This window comes from Eptatretus burgeri, chromosome 15, assembly GCF_056783735.1.
Source record: "Eptatretus burgeri isolate ZD-2024b chromosome 15, Ebu_testis_v1, whole genome shotgun sequence".
Lineage (NCBI taxonomy): Eukaryota > Metazoa > Chordata > Myxini > Myxiniformes > Myxinidae > Eptatretus > Eptatretus burgeri.
In genome coordinates, this window is record NC_140975.1 from 68,163,312 (window position 1) to 68,180,338 (window position 17,027).

Consider the following 17,027-nt stretch of genomic DNA (forward strand, 5'->3'; position numbering starts at 1 on the left):
TAACCAGATTTGCACAGACTGCAGCAGGGATTTTGGCCCACTCCTCCTACAGATCTTCTCCAGATCCTTCAGGTTTTGGGGGCTGTCGCTGGGCAACACAGACTTTCAGCTCCCTCCAAAGATTTTCTATTGGGTTCAGGTCTGGAGACTGGCTAGGCCACTCCAGGACCTTGAGATGCTTCTTACGGAGCCACTCCTTAGTTGTCCTGGCTGTGTTTCGGGTCGTTGTCACGCTGGAAGACCCAGCCACGCCCCATCTTCAATGCTCTTGTTGAGGGAAGGAGGTTGTTGGCCAAGATCTCGTGATACATGGCCCATCCATCCTCCCCTCAATACGGTGCAGTCGTCCTGTACCTTTGCAGAAAAGCATCCCCAAAGAATGATGTTTCCACCTCCATGCTTCACGGTTGGGATGGTGTTCTTGGGGTTGTACGCATCCTTCTTCTTCCTCCAAACACGGCGAGTGGAGTTTAAACCAAAAAGAGTCCCAGCTCTCTTCAGGTCATTGACCAGGTCCTGCCGTGTAGTTCTGGGCTGATCCCTCACCTTTCTCATGATCATTGAGGCTCCACTAGGTGAGATCTTGCGTGGAGCCCCAGACCAAGGGAGATTGACTGTTATCTTCAACTTCTTCCATTTTCTAATAATTGTGCCAACAGTTGTTGCCTTCTCACCAACCTGCTTGCCTATTGTCCTGTAGCCCATCCCAGCCTTGTGCAAGTCTACAATTTTGTCCCTGATGTCCTTAGACAGCTCTCTGGTCTTGTCCATTGTGGAGAGGTTGGAGTCTGATTGATTGAGTGTGGACAGCTGTCTTTTATGCAGATAACGAGTTCAAACAGGTGCAGTTAATACAGGTAATGAGTGGAGAATGGGAGGGCTTCTTAAAGACAAAACTAACAGGTCTGTGAGAGCTGGAATTCTTACTGGTTGGTAGGTGATCAAATACTTATTTCATGCAATAAAATGCAAATTAATTATTTTAAAATCATACAATGTGATTTTCAGGATTTTTGTTTTAGATTCCGCCTTTCACAGTTGGAGTGTTCCCATGATAAAAAATTACAGACCTCTACGTGCTTTGTAAGTGGGAAAACCTGCAAAATGGGCAGTGTATCAAATACTTCTCCCCACTGTATATAGCACAATATCTCAAAAAGTTATTGTTGGATTCAAACGAAACTTGGTGGATGAGTTAGGTAACAAGAACAAGATGATTAACTTTTGGTTCAGGTCCGAATCAAGATCCGGCCTATCAGTGGGATACAAAACGTAAACTAATCAGCCTGGCGGAGGAATGCACTCTATTGAGTACCCTTGTCATTCCTCTTGTTTCGCACCAGTGGAACCACCTTCCATACTCTATTCAACCTCATTCTCCCTTGCAGGTCTTCAAGACAGAGCTGTTCACCACCATCTCAAACCATCCCCCATCCAAAACCATGATCTTGTCCACCCTTTGCATTCTCCCATACCTCTCATCTATTGTTTGTCCATTACCCGCATCCCTTGTTTGTCAGTCTCCTTGTATTTTCTCACTCAGCCCTGCTGTTAGCATTTCCCCCTTCTCTTCCTGTTGTTCTTTTTGTTATGTTGCATCCTGATCCATTCTGTTCCACTTCTTCCATGAGCCTTGATGATGTGCACAAAAAAAAAATCGATCCGGATACGAGAATTGTTTAATTGTTTTTTTAACGTGATTCTTCACAATTGAGACACAGGGCTAAAAGGATAAATAGCACGATATTTCAAAACGTTACGGACGGATTATGATAAACCTTGGTGGATGAGTTGGGTAGGTGTCAAGAAAACGCCAATTCGATTTTGGTTCAGTTTATGAATCCTATCTGCATATTGGCTTGTTTTCTTAATCCTTTACATTATTGTAATTGTTACCTAATTACAATGCACCCCTTTATCCTGGCCCTCAGGAGCCCTAACCACCACAGGTCGCCTCATGGTGGAGTTCCCACTCGACCCGGCACTCTCAAAGATGCTTATCGTAGCATGTGATATGGGTTGCAGTGCTGAGGTTCTCGCCATCGTCTCCATGTTGTCAGTCCCAACAATCTTCTACAGGCCCAAGGTAGTCTCATGCCACCTCTCCCCAGCGATTTGGAACTAAAAACATGTGCTTCGTGAATTCTCATCATGGATGGGGTGTACGGTACGGCCGCGATATGTTCTAACGTGGCACGTTCTTTGTGGCAGGGCCGTGAAGAGGAGAGCGACCAAGCTCGGGAGAAGTTCTCAGTGCCTGAGAGTGACCACCTCACTTATCTCAATGTGTACCAGCAGTGGAAGACAAATGGATATTCCACTCTCTGGTCTAATCAGCACTTCATCCACGCCAAGGCCATGCGCAAGGTGACGTGCTCAGAATGCAAATACAGCGCTCAGGTGTCTGTGCAAAATGACCGCCGTGCACGTGTGTACCAGGACAAGGATCGTGCGTGTTCGTGCAGGTCCGAGAAGTACGTGCCCAGCTGAAGGACATCATGACTCAGCAACATATGGCGCTGGATTCCTGCGGAAACGATTGGGATATTGTTCGCAAGTGCGTTTGTTCGGCATACTTCCACCAGGCTGCCAAGCTGAAAGTGGGTGACTATCATTTGTGAATCACGAGGCACGAACTGCTGCCACAATTACCAATCAGATTTTTTTTTATCCTTTATTGTTTTATTCCATGCAATATGTAAACTGATTGAAGAGTGAGGTGACTGAGAGTAAAAGGAAACCTACATACTGAGATTTGGGTCATGTGTGGTCACAACAAGCAAAGGAATGAATTGCATTGTAGGGGAGAATGGAGGGAAGAAACACAGTAATCCCCAAGTAATGGAGCGGGGTTGGGTTTGGCAAGGAAGGGTTAATGGGGGCAAAAGCTCTAGAGGAACGAGTGGGATTGAAGAGCCTCAGAATGGGTGGTTCCACAAACGGGGGAGGGGAGGTGGCAGGTTTCGAGGAACATCTCAAACGAGCGGTCACTCATCATAACCATTGGCATCTGGGGCCATTATGTAAATTTATGAGTCCAAAATGAGGAGGAAACCTCTTGGTTCAGTTGATAATGATTAAGAGGTGTTTTCCTTTTGTGTAGGGTATTGGCGAGTATGTAAATGTTCGGACGGGCATGCCTTGCCATCTACACCCCACCAGTGCGCTGTTCGGGATGGGATTCACCCCGGACTATATCGTCTACCATGAACTCATCATGACCAGCAAGGTGCGACCTGTCCCTACTCCGTTTGCTGTCTGACTGTGCCATAGATGTTCCCATTTTGACGAGGTTATCTTGGTGCCTATCTGGTTGTCCAAATATTCTTTCTTCGGATTTATGATCTGACACCATCATGCCGCCATGGCTAGGGTAATTCTTCCAAAAAGTAATTGAGGGCTGATGAGGGTGTTGGGGGAGGTGGGATGGGGGAGGGAGTGGTGGGTCTGTTCTCTTGTTAGTCCTCCAATAATCCTGGTAGAGTTTCTTAAATTGGTCTTTTCTTTTGTACTTGGTGATAAAATTTCTTTGCTGCCGCCCAAGCAAGTTGTTGCTTCGGAAACCCTCCTCCTGTATTTGTGGTTAAATGAGCGATGAAAGTAGTCGTGGAAGAGTTAATTCTTAAAAATTACAAATTAAGAAATGATGGATGAAATCAACAGAACATTGCTTGAGGTATGCTAACCATAGGTGAGAAATGAGGGAGAGTTGAGATTTTCGGGCGTTCACCCTTCGTCACAGCAAAAGGGGTTATGAAGGGTTTGCTTAGATGAAGAGTTAACACCCAAAGTTCCAGCTGCTTGCTTCACACAGCAGTAAATATACTTCAATCAATGTTCTGTAGATTCCACTCATTGTTCCACCTGTGAGCTGCAGATTGACAGTAGGCCTTTACAAATCAAGACTAGTTCTTCTCTCGACCTTGAAGGAAGAATGATACATTAGCTGCACAGAAGGGCTTTGAATTTACTTTCTTTGGTGCAAGTGCGATGGTATCTTTTTTACGTTTGCGCTATCCCTAAGTACGCATTCTTGTATTTTGAGTGCACTGGTGTGCTGTGCAGGAGTACATGCAGTGCGTGACTGCAGTTGAGGGAGAGTGGCTTGCTGAGCTCGGCCCCATGTTTTACAGCGTAAAACACGCGGGCAGATCCCGACAGGTACCCAAGTTTCTGAGCACAAGTCCGTATACTGTGGAGTGATGCGAGCTGTGCATGTTTGATGATGCGTGTGGCGTCGTGATTGCAGGAGAACAGGAAGCGTGCCAAACGGGAGCTCTCAGCCATGGAAGAGGAGATGGCGCTGGCAGAAGAGCAGCTGAAGGCACGACGTGAACAGCGACAAAGGAAGGATGCAGCAGCCTCGTGCAGGTGCTGATTTCACAGCTTTGAATATATTCGTACATGGGGCGTTCATAAGGTTCTTTGAACGAGATACTCGCGATAGTCCAAGATGGGTCAATGTCGGTTTGATTTTGTCATACAGTAAACCCTAAAATATCACGGGGGTTAGATTCCTGGAAAAGGCACGATAGTTGAAACCGCGGTTGTGGAAACCAAGGGCCAATGAGAAAAGGGGGGATTGATTCCTGGGCTTCGAGAAAATAGAGGATGGTCGGCGGCATCGATAAATAAACACGTCGCAATTGAAACTAGAGGGGGAGCACTCGGTAGAGTGCAAAACCTCCACTGCCAATACTGCTAGGTCACTCAAGTGAACCTGATATCCTATTCATTCAATTTGACGTCAACAGTGCTCACAGGGTTATAGTTTGCAACTTTCCCTTTTACTTTTAACTTTTACATACTCAATTCATTCGTCATAACTGGATTGCTTGAGACAGAAATTGATTTTACGTGAGTATATCCACCTGAAGTTCCAAAATCAGCCGCAATTATAATTTTGGCATGGTTTTGTCGGAAATCACTTATAACATGTAGAAATGCAAAAAAAAAAAAAAATCGAAATTTTGTTGAAAAAAAAGTTGCAAAATTTTCTTTTTTTTTCTTTTTTTCTCTAACAATTTTTTTTTTTGGTTGGAAATCACTTAAAACATGTATAAATGCAAAAAAAAAATCAAATATTTTTTCAAAATGGCCAAAACGGATCACACTCTACTGAACCACGATTGAATAAACTAAACTAAATTGACGCGCATGTAGAAATGGCAAAAAAAAAAAATCGAAATTTTTTTGAAAAAAAAGTTGCAAAATTGTTTTTTTTTCTCTAACAATTTTTTTTGGGGGTAGGGGGGTTGGAAATCACTTAAAACATGTAGAAATGCAAAACCAAAAATTCAAATATTTTTTTCAAAATGGCCGTCATAGCGGCCATATTGGACTTTGGATCAAGTCCAAAATCTAATGGCATGATCCTTGAACCATACCTAATACCCCCACCAAGTTTCGTCAAAATCCGTCGAGGAGTTTTTCCGTAATACTGTTCACAAACAAACAAACAAGGGTGAAAACAGAACCTCTGTCCATCTTCGATGGCGGAGGTTAATAAACACGTAAAATAAATATAAAACATGTTAACATTGAAATAAACATGTAAATAAAATAAACAAAAGCACGAGTTTTACCTTTTTTAATTTCTACAAACAGCAAGGTGGGTGAGGGTAAACATATTACATACTCTTTCGTAAATATAAACCACAAGACTGAGCTCTGGATGACAATGATGATGATGCTGTTAGAAGGGGGAGGGTGGAGGTTTTAAAGATGTGGATGTAGAACTTGCAATGACTTGGCTGTTGGATCATCGGGAGCATGCAGAGTCGCCTGCTGCATTGACACACAGAAAAAGGGTAAGACTATTCTTCGCCATCTTGACCCAAAGCCGATCCTTCCTGCTTGGACACGAGGGTATGAGATGGCATCCACTTCCAAAATAATCCCGTCTCTTCGGCATTAAAAACCTGCTCCAGCATGTAAATCCCTTTGCCTCAATTTGTTCCATGAGCTGCAGTGGGTAGTTTTTCGCAGCATCATGAACTGGAGCCTTCAGCTTTCATGTAACTGGAGCCTTCATGTAAACGTTGGTAAATCTGCAATGGTTTCTCCTGTCCAACGATCCACTCAAACTAACCTTTTTCTGCATTTGGTCCTCAATCCGAACAGCAAGTGCTGGTTTCCATCCTTTCAATCTGAGGATGACGGGGCTGGAATGAGACATTAGCGCTTTGCAGAGCGGGAACTTGCACGGATATTTGACTCACTTTTACCACACAGTCGATTCATTGATCCCGTAATGATGGCCCACAGATGCCGCACTTTGACGTCTTACCAACCCATCTAACGACTCAATTTTTTGGTACAGTGTCATAACCTTTCTCTGCCTTTTGCCACAACTAATTTTGTCCATTGTTTTACATATGGGTGCCATTAACTCTTGTGTGTCGAATAGATCTTGTAGATCTAGTATTACAGGATCTCCGTATGTCATTTCCTCTTCGATGACGATTCATTATTAAACTTAGCTTCGTTCCATATGCAGGTCTGATTACTGCAATAAACGGTGCGTGAGAAACGAGAAAAGGCTCGTCATAGGAGGGAATCGTACACCCTACACAAACAATGACTCACCTCAGCTCAAAAACCACGATTGGCCGAAATGAAATACATACTGCGATAACTAAATCGGAACACAATAGCTTGCCCATGATCGAAACCCGTGATCCATCCATCCATTGGGACCATACTCTGTGCGGAGCCTTGATGCTGCATACGCAGTCTCCTTGCCTATTGGGTAAAATCCTGAATGGGTCGCCACTCCGACACAGTATACCAGCAAGCTGGCACTCATTTTGCCGACCTCGGCAGGGTGACAGGCAGAGTCAACCCCACCTGGTATTAGTTCAACAGCTGAGGGGGATTTGAACTCAGGGCCGTAGGATTCCAAGCCCACCACTCTCGTCATTAAGCCAACACCAGGCATAAACCCGTGATATTTTGGTGTTTACTGCATACAAATATTGATTTAAAACTTTTAAAATATTTTAACATGCACCTCGTTGCACATTTTTGTCTCATCTTGGACTATTATCATGCGTGTATCATTCGTAGAACGTTTCAAACACCTCGTGTATGCGCACACATACACATTTGGACGTAAAGGCGCATGTAATACATGCATGCACAGCAGGTCCACTCACTGAAGCTTCATAACTTCTGTTTATGGGACATTTTCACAAAAGCAGGTCAGGTAACAGCAAAGAATAAACTCAAAAATCAACTTTCTTTGATATTCTCAAAATAGTGCTTGAACCCCTTATAAGGCCTAGAAAAATGTTCAAATGATGTCAGCAACTAAGGATCACCATAAGGCCTCTGCACTGACTGGGCAATATATGCTTGATAAAAATTCTCGGACAGTCTTTACCGTTACCTGACCCGCTTTTGTGAAAATGTCCCTTATTATAATTGCGTGTTCATTGTGTGCTTGCGTGTATGTTTTCAGGAGTACAAAGATTTGTACACCTGGCCTCCGTGAACCCGGCTCACCAGCCACACCTCGCCGCACACCTGCCCGCTTTGGCTTGTAAACACCAAGTCCTTGGGCCGTTTATTTTGCCAATTAATTTACGTTTTACCATCGTTCACTCGTGTTATCACCGTTACTGATCTCGGCCATGTTTAAGGCTGCACCATGGACCAGTGGTCCATATTGGGTGAGCAGGTACTCGGGGATTGGACTTTATAGAGATTTTTATGGCGGAAATTTGCGATTTGTTCAATGTGCCGAAGAGAACTCACCGACTTTTGGAGGACATCGTGGGCTCTTTAACATCCACCAATGCATGCCGGCAGACAGGACGCCTGGCTTCATGGACCATCTGACAGACGGCACATGTTTTGATGCACCGCCACATCTGCAAAGCACAAGGTGGACACGTGACAGTCGGGCCAGGAATTGAACTCGGACAAGAAGGCTCAAAGGCGAGTGCACTCCATCGATGCCATTGTGTCGGACTCATTCACTCAATGGTCTCTTCTTGTCTTCACTATATTCCTCTTTGGCAATATTATTCACACCATAACATTCACCTTCTTTTTATAGACAAAAAGGCTCCTTTTCTTCTCTGAACTTTTTCCCCTTCTCAGATTTTTTGATTTCTATATTTTGTGTACAATAAACCTTTTAAGGTAAATTCTGTTCATGTTCTTCCCAATTAATCTTTTATTAGTCCCCTACCAGTTTCACCGGAGGGACTGGGTTTGTTCTCCACCTGTCCGTCCATCCATACATCCCACTTGTTTTTCTGACCTCCCCCCCCCATACCCTTTAACATGTTCAACTGAAACTTGTTACATGACTTTATGATTATAAGTTACAGAACAAGTCCAAGTTTCAGGGTGTTTCGTCAATCTTTCAGTTATACTCTTTTTTGACTTTGAAAATATCACATTGGTAGGGGACATGCATTGCAAAGCAATTCTCGCTCATGTTGGAATGTGTTTAATACACAAAATTTTGTTATGTTTTTTTTTTCTTCCTGCATTATTGTTAGGCGTCGGACGTCAGGGCACTGCAACGAGTGCACCGGTAACGGTAACCCGGTGGGCATCATGACAGCAAATAAACTAGAACGGCACTCGGTAGAGCGCAGACCTCTGCCAGGCAGAACAGTTTACATTTTATATCCCACTGATGGGCTGGATCTGAACCAAAATTAATTGGCTTGTTCTTGTCACACACCGAACTTGTCCACAAAGTTTTGTTCGAATCCGTCCATAACTTTTTGACATATCCTGCTCACAGACAAATAAGCAGGGATGAAAACATAACCTCCGTACACCTTCAGTGGCGGAGGTAATGCAGACACTGATGTGCCGTTGGTGTTGTTTTAAGGGTGGAACCATCGTATGACAGTAGACAGAATGGTAATGTTATAAGGAATATTTATGAATCCCTACTGTTTACCTAAAGCACAATAATACTAATTAATTGTAACACTGACTTTCTTGAGAATCCCCAAATTAAATAAGTACAAACATCACAGACAACAACGCAGCTATAAGCTAACTCACGACTCTCGATGTGGCAACTTAGCTCAAGCAAGCAGTTTGTGCAGTAACCTCAGCGGGTTATAAATGGGTGAAAGGGCGGTGAGCATGGTGGAAAGGATCTAGTCCGGAGAGTGCGCACCGGATGAAGCCGACTGGACAGTCGTGTTTTACAAGTGCTGCTCAGAAGTTAGGTTCTTCTCTATGCTTCAGTGATACGATGACTGAGTCCACAGGTAAAGTTGAGATGATGAAAACGGGAACTCCAAGCTGCAAAGGACAACGTGTTTGTTGAAGGATAGGAAACGTTGGAGGGATGAATAAGCTCAAAGAATGTGCACTGGTCAATCCGCCGAGTGCCTTCTCCAGAATGGCATGTAAATCACCCCAAAAGACAAGGAGCAGCTTCAAAATTGTCGCTGAAATAACAGCAGTGCAATATTCAACAGATACATTCCACGAGTAAAGCGAGTTCAATGAATAATACCTCACAGGGTATGATTTATAAGTGAAGCTGAATCTTTACAGACCAATGCACAGCCGGTTGAAGTTGATCTGTCGTGGTCAGAGAAGAGGTGAGTCCTTGAACACTCCCAGGTTCACACACAGAAGGCCACCGATTCCTCCTTCTCTGGGTATGTCGGTTTTAAAATGATTTCTACCGCTTTAAACAGAATGTGGCAGCTCAAGAGAACGTGTCCATGCCTTCTCTCCTTGTTGTCCTGATCTCCTCCTCCTTCTCTCATTCTCAAACTCCTTGCCGTTTTCCTCTTGTTGTTATTGGTGTTATACTTGTTAGGTGACTTAACAGGAAATTTAACAGTTAATATAACATTCCTCAAAGCAATTAAATGAATATACTGGTCCGTAACACTCTCCCCCTTCAAGGAAGAAAGCTTGAGCAGAGCGATAACTTTCTTATCCTTTACACAAAACATACACGAAAAAAAATGTATACTTTCACAGCCAAGAGTATCATTTGAAATAAAAACAAAACAAAACAGATTACCTTCAATAATACTTCCCAACACACTACAAGAAGAATCCCCCAGTTATTCCGATCTTGACAGAGCATTGGCATTTACATCATCTTTGGCTTTGATGTGTCTAATTTCTGAGTTGAATTCACGTGAAGGCAAGCTCATCTCGTCAGTCTCTGATTTTTAGCTCGCCTGTTCGAAGAACAGAGAGCTATAGCGATACCCCCGGCGTGAGCGTGAAAATGTTAAAAATTTTCGTGCAAGTTATTTAGAAGCTTGCCATTCATTTCATATGTGTACTATGATGCTGATATTTGGCATGGAGGTTCCTTTGGGGTATACTATTGATGTCGTGAAGTTGAAAAAAAAAAATTTCAAATGTTAAATTTTTGACCTGTTTTGAACTTAACTTTTTTGTAGCACATCAACGTTAAAGTTGTTGGTGCAAGTTATTTTTTTTAGAAGCTTGCCATTCATTTAATATGTGTACTAGGATGCTGATATTTGGCATGTAGGTTCCTTTGGGGTATACTATTGGTGTAGTGAAGTTGAAATTAACAAATGATTTTAATTTTTTTTAAATTTCAACCTAAGATGGTGTCAAAGCCACCCATTGCTCGCCTGTTTATACTAGACGCTTGCCATTCATTTAATATGTGTACTAGTTTACTGATTACAATATACAAATACATATATTGCTTTAAAATTTTTGGATCAGACTTCACTGCAATGCTTTATAAAAATATATTATTTGACTAGTCTTTTAAAAACGATAAATGTATAAACAGGTGAGCAATTGGGTGGCTTTGACATCAACTCTCTGGTTATTCTTCATTTCATAAGTGAAAGGATTGTGATCTGTGAAAACGACAACTGGAAAAGTACTTGTACCTAAATATACCTCAAACTGTTGCAAAGCTAGCAGAAGTGCAAGGGTCTCTTTTTCTATTGTTAAATAGTTATTTTAGTGTTTGTCAAACTTCTTCAAATAATAGCATATGGCTTCGAACATGAAGTGTACCTTGGAAGTCCTTCCTTGGCACACCTGAACTCCCATCCATTTACAAGTCTTTCATCTGCAGTTTGCTGGAATACTGTTCTCCCTTCTGGGCTGGCTCCCCTGCCTCACATCTTGTTCAACTTGACTTGCTCATCTGCTGCTGCTTAACAGGAAATGTAACGACCAATATAACCTTCACCAAAGCACAATTAAATGTTGTACTCATCTGTAACAATTGCCACTTGAGTAGTTAATCCATTTCTGACATTGGTTGTCTCTTTACTCCATCTCGTTCACTCAGATAGTTATTTCATCCCTCTAGTACTGCTTTCATGATCTTTTTCCACACGTGCATGAAGCGCAAAGCAGGGTTAAGCAATTGGTTCACTCGGGTTAAGCAACTGGTTCACTCTGGTATGTCTGTCTCCCTGTCTGTCTACAGGCTTTGGTCTATGATCGAGGAAATACTGAATTTAAACTTGTATTTTGAACATGAACTGGAACACGAACCTGCACTTGGCCAAAACCAAGTTTGGCTCTGAATTTGGCTCTGAATTTGGAAAATTGTGTGGCATCTCATCCCAATCGTGCACGCACACAGAGGAGTAAGGTAATTTTTCTTACTCTGTTTGTCTGGCAGTCAAGCAAAATTAAAATTCATTCCAAACAGGACACCGTTTTAGGGATGCCATAAAGGACAAACAGGCATGAAGAATTAATATAATGTGTTAAATAGGGTGGTGTAAAAGACTGCATCAACGGTGGTAAACTTCTGAAAAAAAAACTTCTTTTTTTGTACAACCTTAAAAAATTATTAATTTTATTTAAGTTGAATTATATACTTGAACACCCTAGAACATAAATCACATTTTTGTCGCTTCCAAAAACCTAGTTTATCAGTACTTGTTTACTCTCTTTTAACAAATTATTACGCCATCTCGTGCTCTCAGCGTTGGGAATATCGAGATTCAGACAAAATGGTGGCTCGGAGCAAATAGAGATCATGCTCAGAAACACAAAGAAAGAGCTTAAAAGACCTTTCCAATGTCTTTTTTTTTTCTTCTCAAGAATGTGTGATATATAGTTCTGTGACCTCTCAAGACTGTATGGGGTAAAGTGTTCTCTGAACTTTCTTCAGTCTTGTTTTTAGATCCTCGTGGAAGATCTCTAAGTCTTACTCATGTTGTTGTTCTTCATCTTCTTGTGGACTTTTTTGTTTCACAGCCTACAGTTTTCATCGAAACTTCCTGAAACTTGCCATATACAGTATATGTAAAAATACCCTACGCAGACAGTAACCATCTCCGATTTTGAAAATTCCTCCGAGAAAACAAAGTTATGACGTCAAAATATCTCCACTAATGGAAATCGCCTAAAAAATTATCTCGAATTTGGCAAGCTTTTTGAATTCTGTTTGCGGGAATCAGACAGGGCATTAGCAGAGATGAATTGCCGCACAAATGATATCACTATGACGTCATTCCTATTTTTTTGACATTTTTTTTTGTTTTGCAACCCAGAGTTTTCATCGGATCTTCGTGAAACTTGCCATGTATATGCAGAAAGCCCACGCGCAGGCAGTAACCATCTCCGATTTTGGAAATTCTTCGGAGAAAAAAGTTGACGTCATAATATCGCCGCTAATGGAAATCGCCTATACCATTATCTCCGAAACTAGGCAAGCTGTTTGAATTTTGCTTGCGGGAATCAAGCCGAGCATTAGCACAGATAATTTATCGCAAACCTGATACATCACAATGACGTCATATTCGTTTTTATGACATCATTAAGAGGACGAGGATCTTGGCTCATTTGAGCTTGTTTTAACATGGGATCTTAATTACTAGTCCTAAGATGAACCAACAGCCTTCAAAATATCAAGACGCAAAGGTTTTCCATTTCAAGGAACGTTTTTATTCACGACCTTTGATTTTGTCAACGACATCAAACACAAGCAAAATGTTCAACACCCTTAACCTTCACAAATCTTCTCAAAAATGGCTGATCATGTATGATTCGAAGAGAGGTCGCTTTCCTCTTTTCAAATGGAAGAGTCAAATATGTCGTCACATTGTCGGTGTTAATCGTGCCGAGCAGTTCGGTTTCCATTTGAGCAAAAAACACAAGAGTTTTCAAAGTGGTTTTTATTTTGTGTTCCATGCACACAGTAGTGAGGTTAATTAATTCAGTTTGTGTTCAAAGTTCATTCCAATCTAGTTCAGTGGGGGGTGCTGACTAAGAAAACATGGTGGGTGCATCCACCGTAAAAAAAAACAAAAAAAAAAAACACGGTTCGTAATACCCATTCAAAGACTTGCATGCAACTAAATGCCACAGAGGCTTGTTGTAATAAATATGCTGTCAATATAAAAATATAAATCGTGAAACTTCGATTGGACCGATGAGCACGTCAAAATTCAATGAAATTAATAAATATGCCAGCTTTAAGGCTTTACATTAGAAAATTCACCGCTTCCAAGTAACGCCCTCATCCCCTCTACCTACATAAACCCAGTGCTGAAATAAGCATCCTTTTGGCTGGGTGTTCGGTAGTAATTATTCCAAGGAAATGTGTGAGGAATTAAATATAAATACAATCAATCCATACCAAAAATAAAGCTTTTCCTGTCAGGAAATCATGAACTTCATGAAACAATCAAACTTTCTATCAATCAGGTGGTTGTTTCGTACGTAGCCTGTGGCTGCTGGTTGCATTATTCTCTGGAAGCGTGGCTGTGCCACTGATGCAGTGCCCCCGTTACCAGTAAGCTGGTACTCATTTTGCTGACCTCGGAAGGATGACAAGCTGAGTCAACCCACCTGGTGTTATTTCAACAGCATGACAGGAGCTCAAATTCAAGACCCTGAGATCTTAAACCAGCCACCTTCACCGTAACTGTTAAGCCAACGCCAGGCTTTATCGATCAGGTGACATGACAAAAGAAAGCAGGCGTAACAGTCACGCCGTGTGGAGGTCCCGGTGCTCAATTCCGTGTTCTCTACCATTGTGGTGTCTCTTCGGTCGTACGCACACGCAAGCCACGGGCACGGACACTTTGTGCGGTTTCAAAGCGTACCGTTCTGGCGTGCCAGGACATCGCCAAGATCGCCAGATCGTCATCGAATGGTTCACCGTAACTGCATTCCCGTCGAGCGTTTCCTTGCCTGTGCTCGAGTCCAAGCAGTGTCTCGTCTGACACCTTGCCGCCGTGTACAGCCGTGGGATGGAGCCGGGCGCTTCCTCACATATTCTGTAAAAATAAGAATAAAAACCCATGGTTTTGTTTTTCCTGCCTTTGTGATCTTTACAAGTCAGTAGTAAAAACCTTCAAAATTTCATGTCTCAACATTTGGTTTTCATTCCCCTTTAAAGGGGGTACATCCTTTGTCATTGTTGAACACAAAAGGGTAGTTGCCATTGTTCTACAGCCAAAACCTTACTCGTATATCCACGGTGTCACCGAGCGCTTCTCCAAGTTATCCGGGGATCTTGGCAGCTTCACACCGCTTCGTCTCTGGCCCGTGTGGCACCCGCCTGAGTAGCGCCTGTGATGGTGGTGGTGATGATTATGGCGGTCATGCTGACCGTCCACCACTGGATCTGTGTGGCGCATCGTTTTCTCCAACCCAAACCCGGTGTCCGTTTTCATGATGAAGTTGTGAACAAAAGTCTGGAAATGTTTGTCGTCGTCCTCGGTTGCTTCACACGTTGGGACGTAGCGGTAAGCTTGCACAGTGAGCCCGCACAACCACACCATAACCACAGTCGCCTGGAGGGGTTTGGAGGAGGAAAATAGGTTCATGACACAGCTTTGATTCACATTGCATTTTTGGCGAAGCCTTTATTAACCTCCTGACCGATACATAGCTAAAAAGAAACTCCATACTCGTATCGACTCCACATTCACAATTTGAGAACTAGAAAACCAGATCATTATTCGTGCCCAACACCTTCCCACTGGGTATCAGGAGATTCTTAGAGGAATTTAAAACTTGTTTTAAAAGTTTTTGAAATAGAGAGAGAGGGGAAAAAAAAAGAGGATTAAAAAGAAAACAAAACTACAACCGGCAAAACCGGAATGCCATATTTGAACAAAACAAATCGTTTTAACAATCTATCGAATGAGTTTGTAACATTACGATCGAGTTTGGAACACCATGACGGAGTTACACAGTTGATATACAGGGATACTAGCTCAATAGTGTTACAAATCCTGTACTACCTCCACACAGTGTTATAAATCCCATAAAGGGTGGTACAATCTCCATGCAGTTATAAATCCTATATAGGAGGGGTACTAGATCCATTGTGTTATAAATCCTATATAGAGGGATACTAGATCCATTCAGTGTTATAAGTACTATGTAGAGGGATATTGGCTCCATGCAGTGTTATAAGTACTATATAGATGAATACTTGCTCCATGCAGTGTTATAAATCCTTTATAGAGGGATACTAGCTCCATGCAGTGTTTAAGTCCTAAATACAATGTTAAATGCAAGTTATGTAGTATAGTATGATAGTAAATGTAGTTTGTGACATCATTTGGTTTACTGTGTCGAAATTGTATAACACGGTATAGACGAGTTATTTACAAACAACACATGAAGTTTGCATTGCGATTAGAGAAAGAGAGAGGGAGTTATGGGGTGGGGGGAAGAGAGGGAGGATTATGGGGTGGGGGAAAGAAAGAGGGGGATTATGCGGTGGGGGATGAGTGGGGGAAAGAGAGAGGGGTGGGAGGATGAGTGGGGGAAAGAGAGAGGGTGGGGGGGGGAAGAGGGGGATTATGGGGTGGGGAAAAGAGAGGGGGATTATGGGGTGGGGAAAAGAGAGGGGGATTATGGGGTGGGGGAAAGAGAGGGGGGTTATGGGGTGGGGGGAAGAGGAGAGAGAGAGATCGGCTGAGTGAGTAAGAATGAAGTAAACGAGCAATATGGACGTCACACTCACCACAAGTAAACAACGCATGGCAAGTTCAGTAACAAGCAACCTGTCGTCCTGTTCGATGTGCAACTCGTTCGAGTGTCGGACTTGGGTCCTCGCATGGCCATGGCTTCGACACCTTCGGTATAAATACTCAAAATGCGGATTTTTCCGAACGGACGACGGAGGTGTCCGGAGATTGTGAAACCAGCGGAAAGTTCCCAACATTATGTAAATTCAGGTGTGTCGTGCAGGTGTACCGACTACGTGCTTACATCATCACACAACCCTCGAAGTACGTTTGCCTTGTCACCTTCGGCTGTGCCTATTATTTTACTTAACCATCGTATTATTAGGATACCATTAGCCTTACAGGCTGTTAGTGTGGTTCCCTATTGTTTTTGTTGTTTATTATTGTTATTATCTTGATCATTACCCCTATCATGTTCATCTCGTGGTTCCGGGAGTGAAGTGAGCAAAATGTGCAAAAAAAAAAAAGTTTGTTGGAAACTCTCCAGAAACTTTTACTTGATGCACGTGTCGGATTACATCGATCCCATCCCGTGGAGCGCGGGAAACTTATGCAAATCATTGGGTTACCTGCAATGCATGTTTTGCGTCCGTCTTTTATTTGTGTTCACGAGAAAAACCAACCATTTAATATCGTTGGGGTATCTATTTTAATCCCACACCTCCCCCCCCCAAAAAAAACCTCGATAAGCTAACACGTCGCGAACAGCGCGGGAACCTCACCACCAGTGACGTCATGCAGATAGCATTGCACGAGTACTTGGTAATATTCCGTTCACGGTTTGCGTGTCCTTGTGAAATTTCATGATTGTGCCCAATTTTGTAATATGGTAATTTATTATAAGCTTCCTTATATATCATATGAACAGGAACGATGATTAACGAGGCGTATTACATCACTGGTAATTTGGTGTTCATCTAACCAGGTAAACAATTCGTGAATGAAAGTCCAGGTAAACCCGACGTCAATCGGACGTTGTGAAGTTTGAAAATACAAGAAAGTTCCCCGTAAGAGGAGGGCTATCGGGGCCATCGTGTCCCCGCATTCCTTCTGATAATATCCAAGCGTATCCCCCTCTCC

The 17,027-nt window shown here is 42.6% G+C and overlaps 2 protein-coding genes across 4 annotated transcripts in view; one reads left to right on the top strand and one right to left on the bottom strand.

Moving 5' to 3' along the window:
- DHX38 (DEAH-box helicase 38) overlaps positions 1–10,074 on the top strand; it is a 42,200-nt gene extending 32,126 nt beyond the window's left edge. For 2 of the 3 annotated variants that reach the window (XM_085856642.1, XM_085856643.1), the window contains 7 exons: positions 1,932–2,086; positions 2,212–2,367; positions 2,466–2,600; positions 3,104–3,229; positions 4,066–4,161; positions 4,250–4,371; positions 7,463–10,074. In XM_085856642.1, the coding sequence (XP_085712768.1) occupies positions 1,932–2,086; positions 2,212–2,367; positions 2,466–2,600; positions 3,104–3,229; positions 4,066–4,161; positions 4,250–4,371; positions 7,463–7,547 (875 nt within the window). In that variant the 3' untranslated portion in view covers positions 7,548–10,074. Of the gene's footprint in view, positions 1–1,931; positions 2,087–2,211; positions 2,368–2,465; positions 2,601–3,103; positions 3,230–4,065; positions 4,162–4,249; positions 4,378–7,462 lie in introns of those variants that run through there. The other variant, XR_015051611.1, reaches the window with a different exon arrangement.
- A 2,843-nt stretch (positions 10,075–12,917) lies between these two features.
- On the bottom strand, positions 12,918–16,156 carry LOC147012438 (uncharacterized). Its single transcript, XM_085856650.1, has 3 exons — positions 15,944–16,156; positions 14,431–14,759; positions 12,918–14,240 (listed from the first exon to the last, which is right to left on the bottom strand). Exons 1-3 carry the CDS (start codon positions 16,142–16,144, stop codon positions 13,949–13,951), a joined length of 822 nt encoding a protein of 273 aa, XP_085712776.1. The 5' UTR covers positions 16,145–16,156; the 3' UTR covers positions 12,918–13,948.
- Positions 16,157–17,027: the final 871 nt, after the last annotated feature.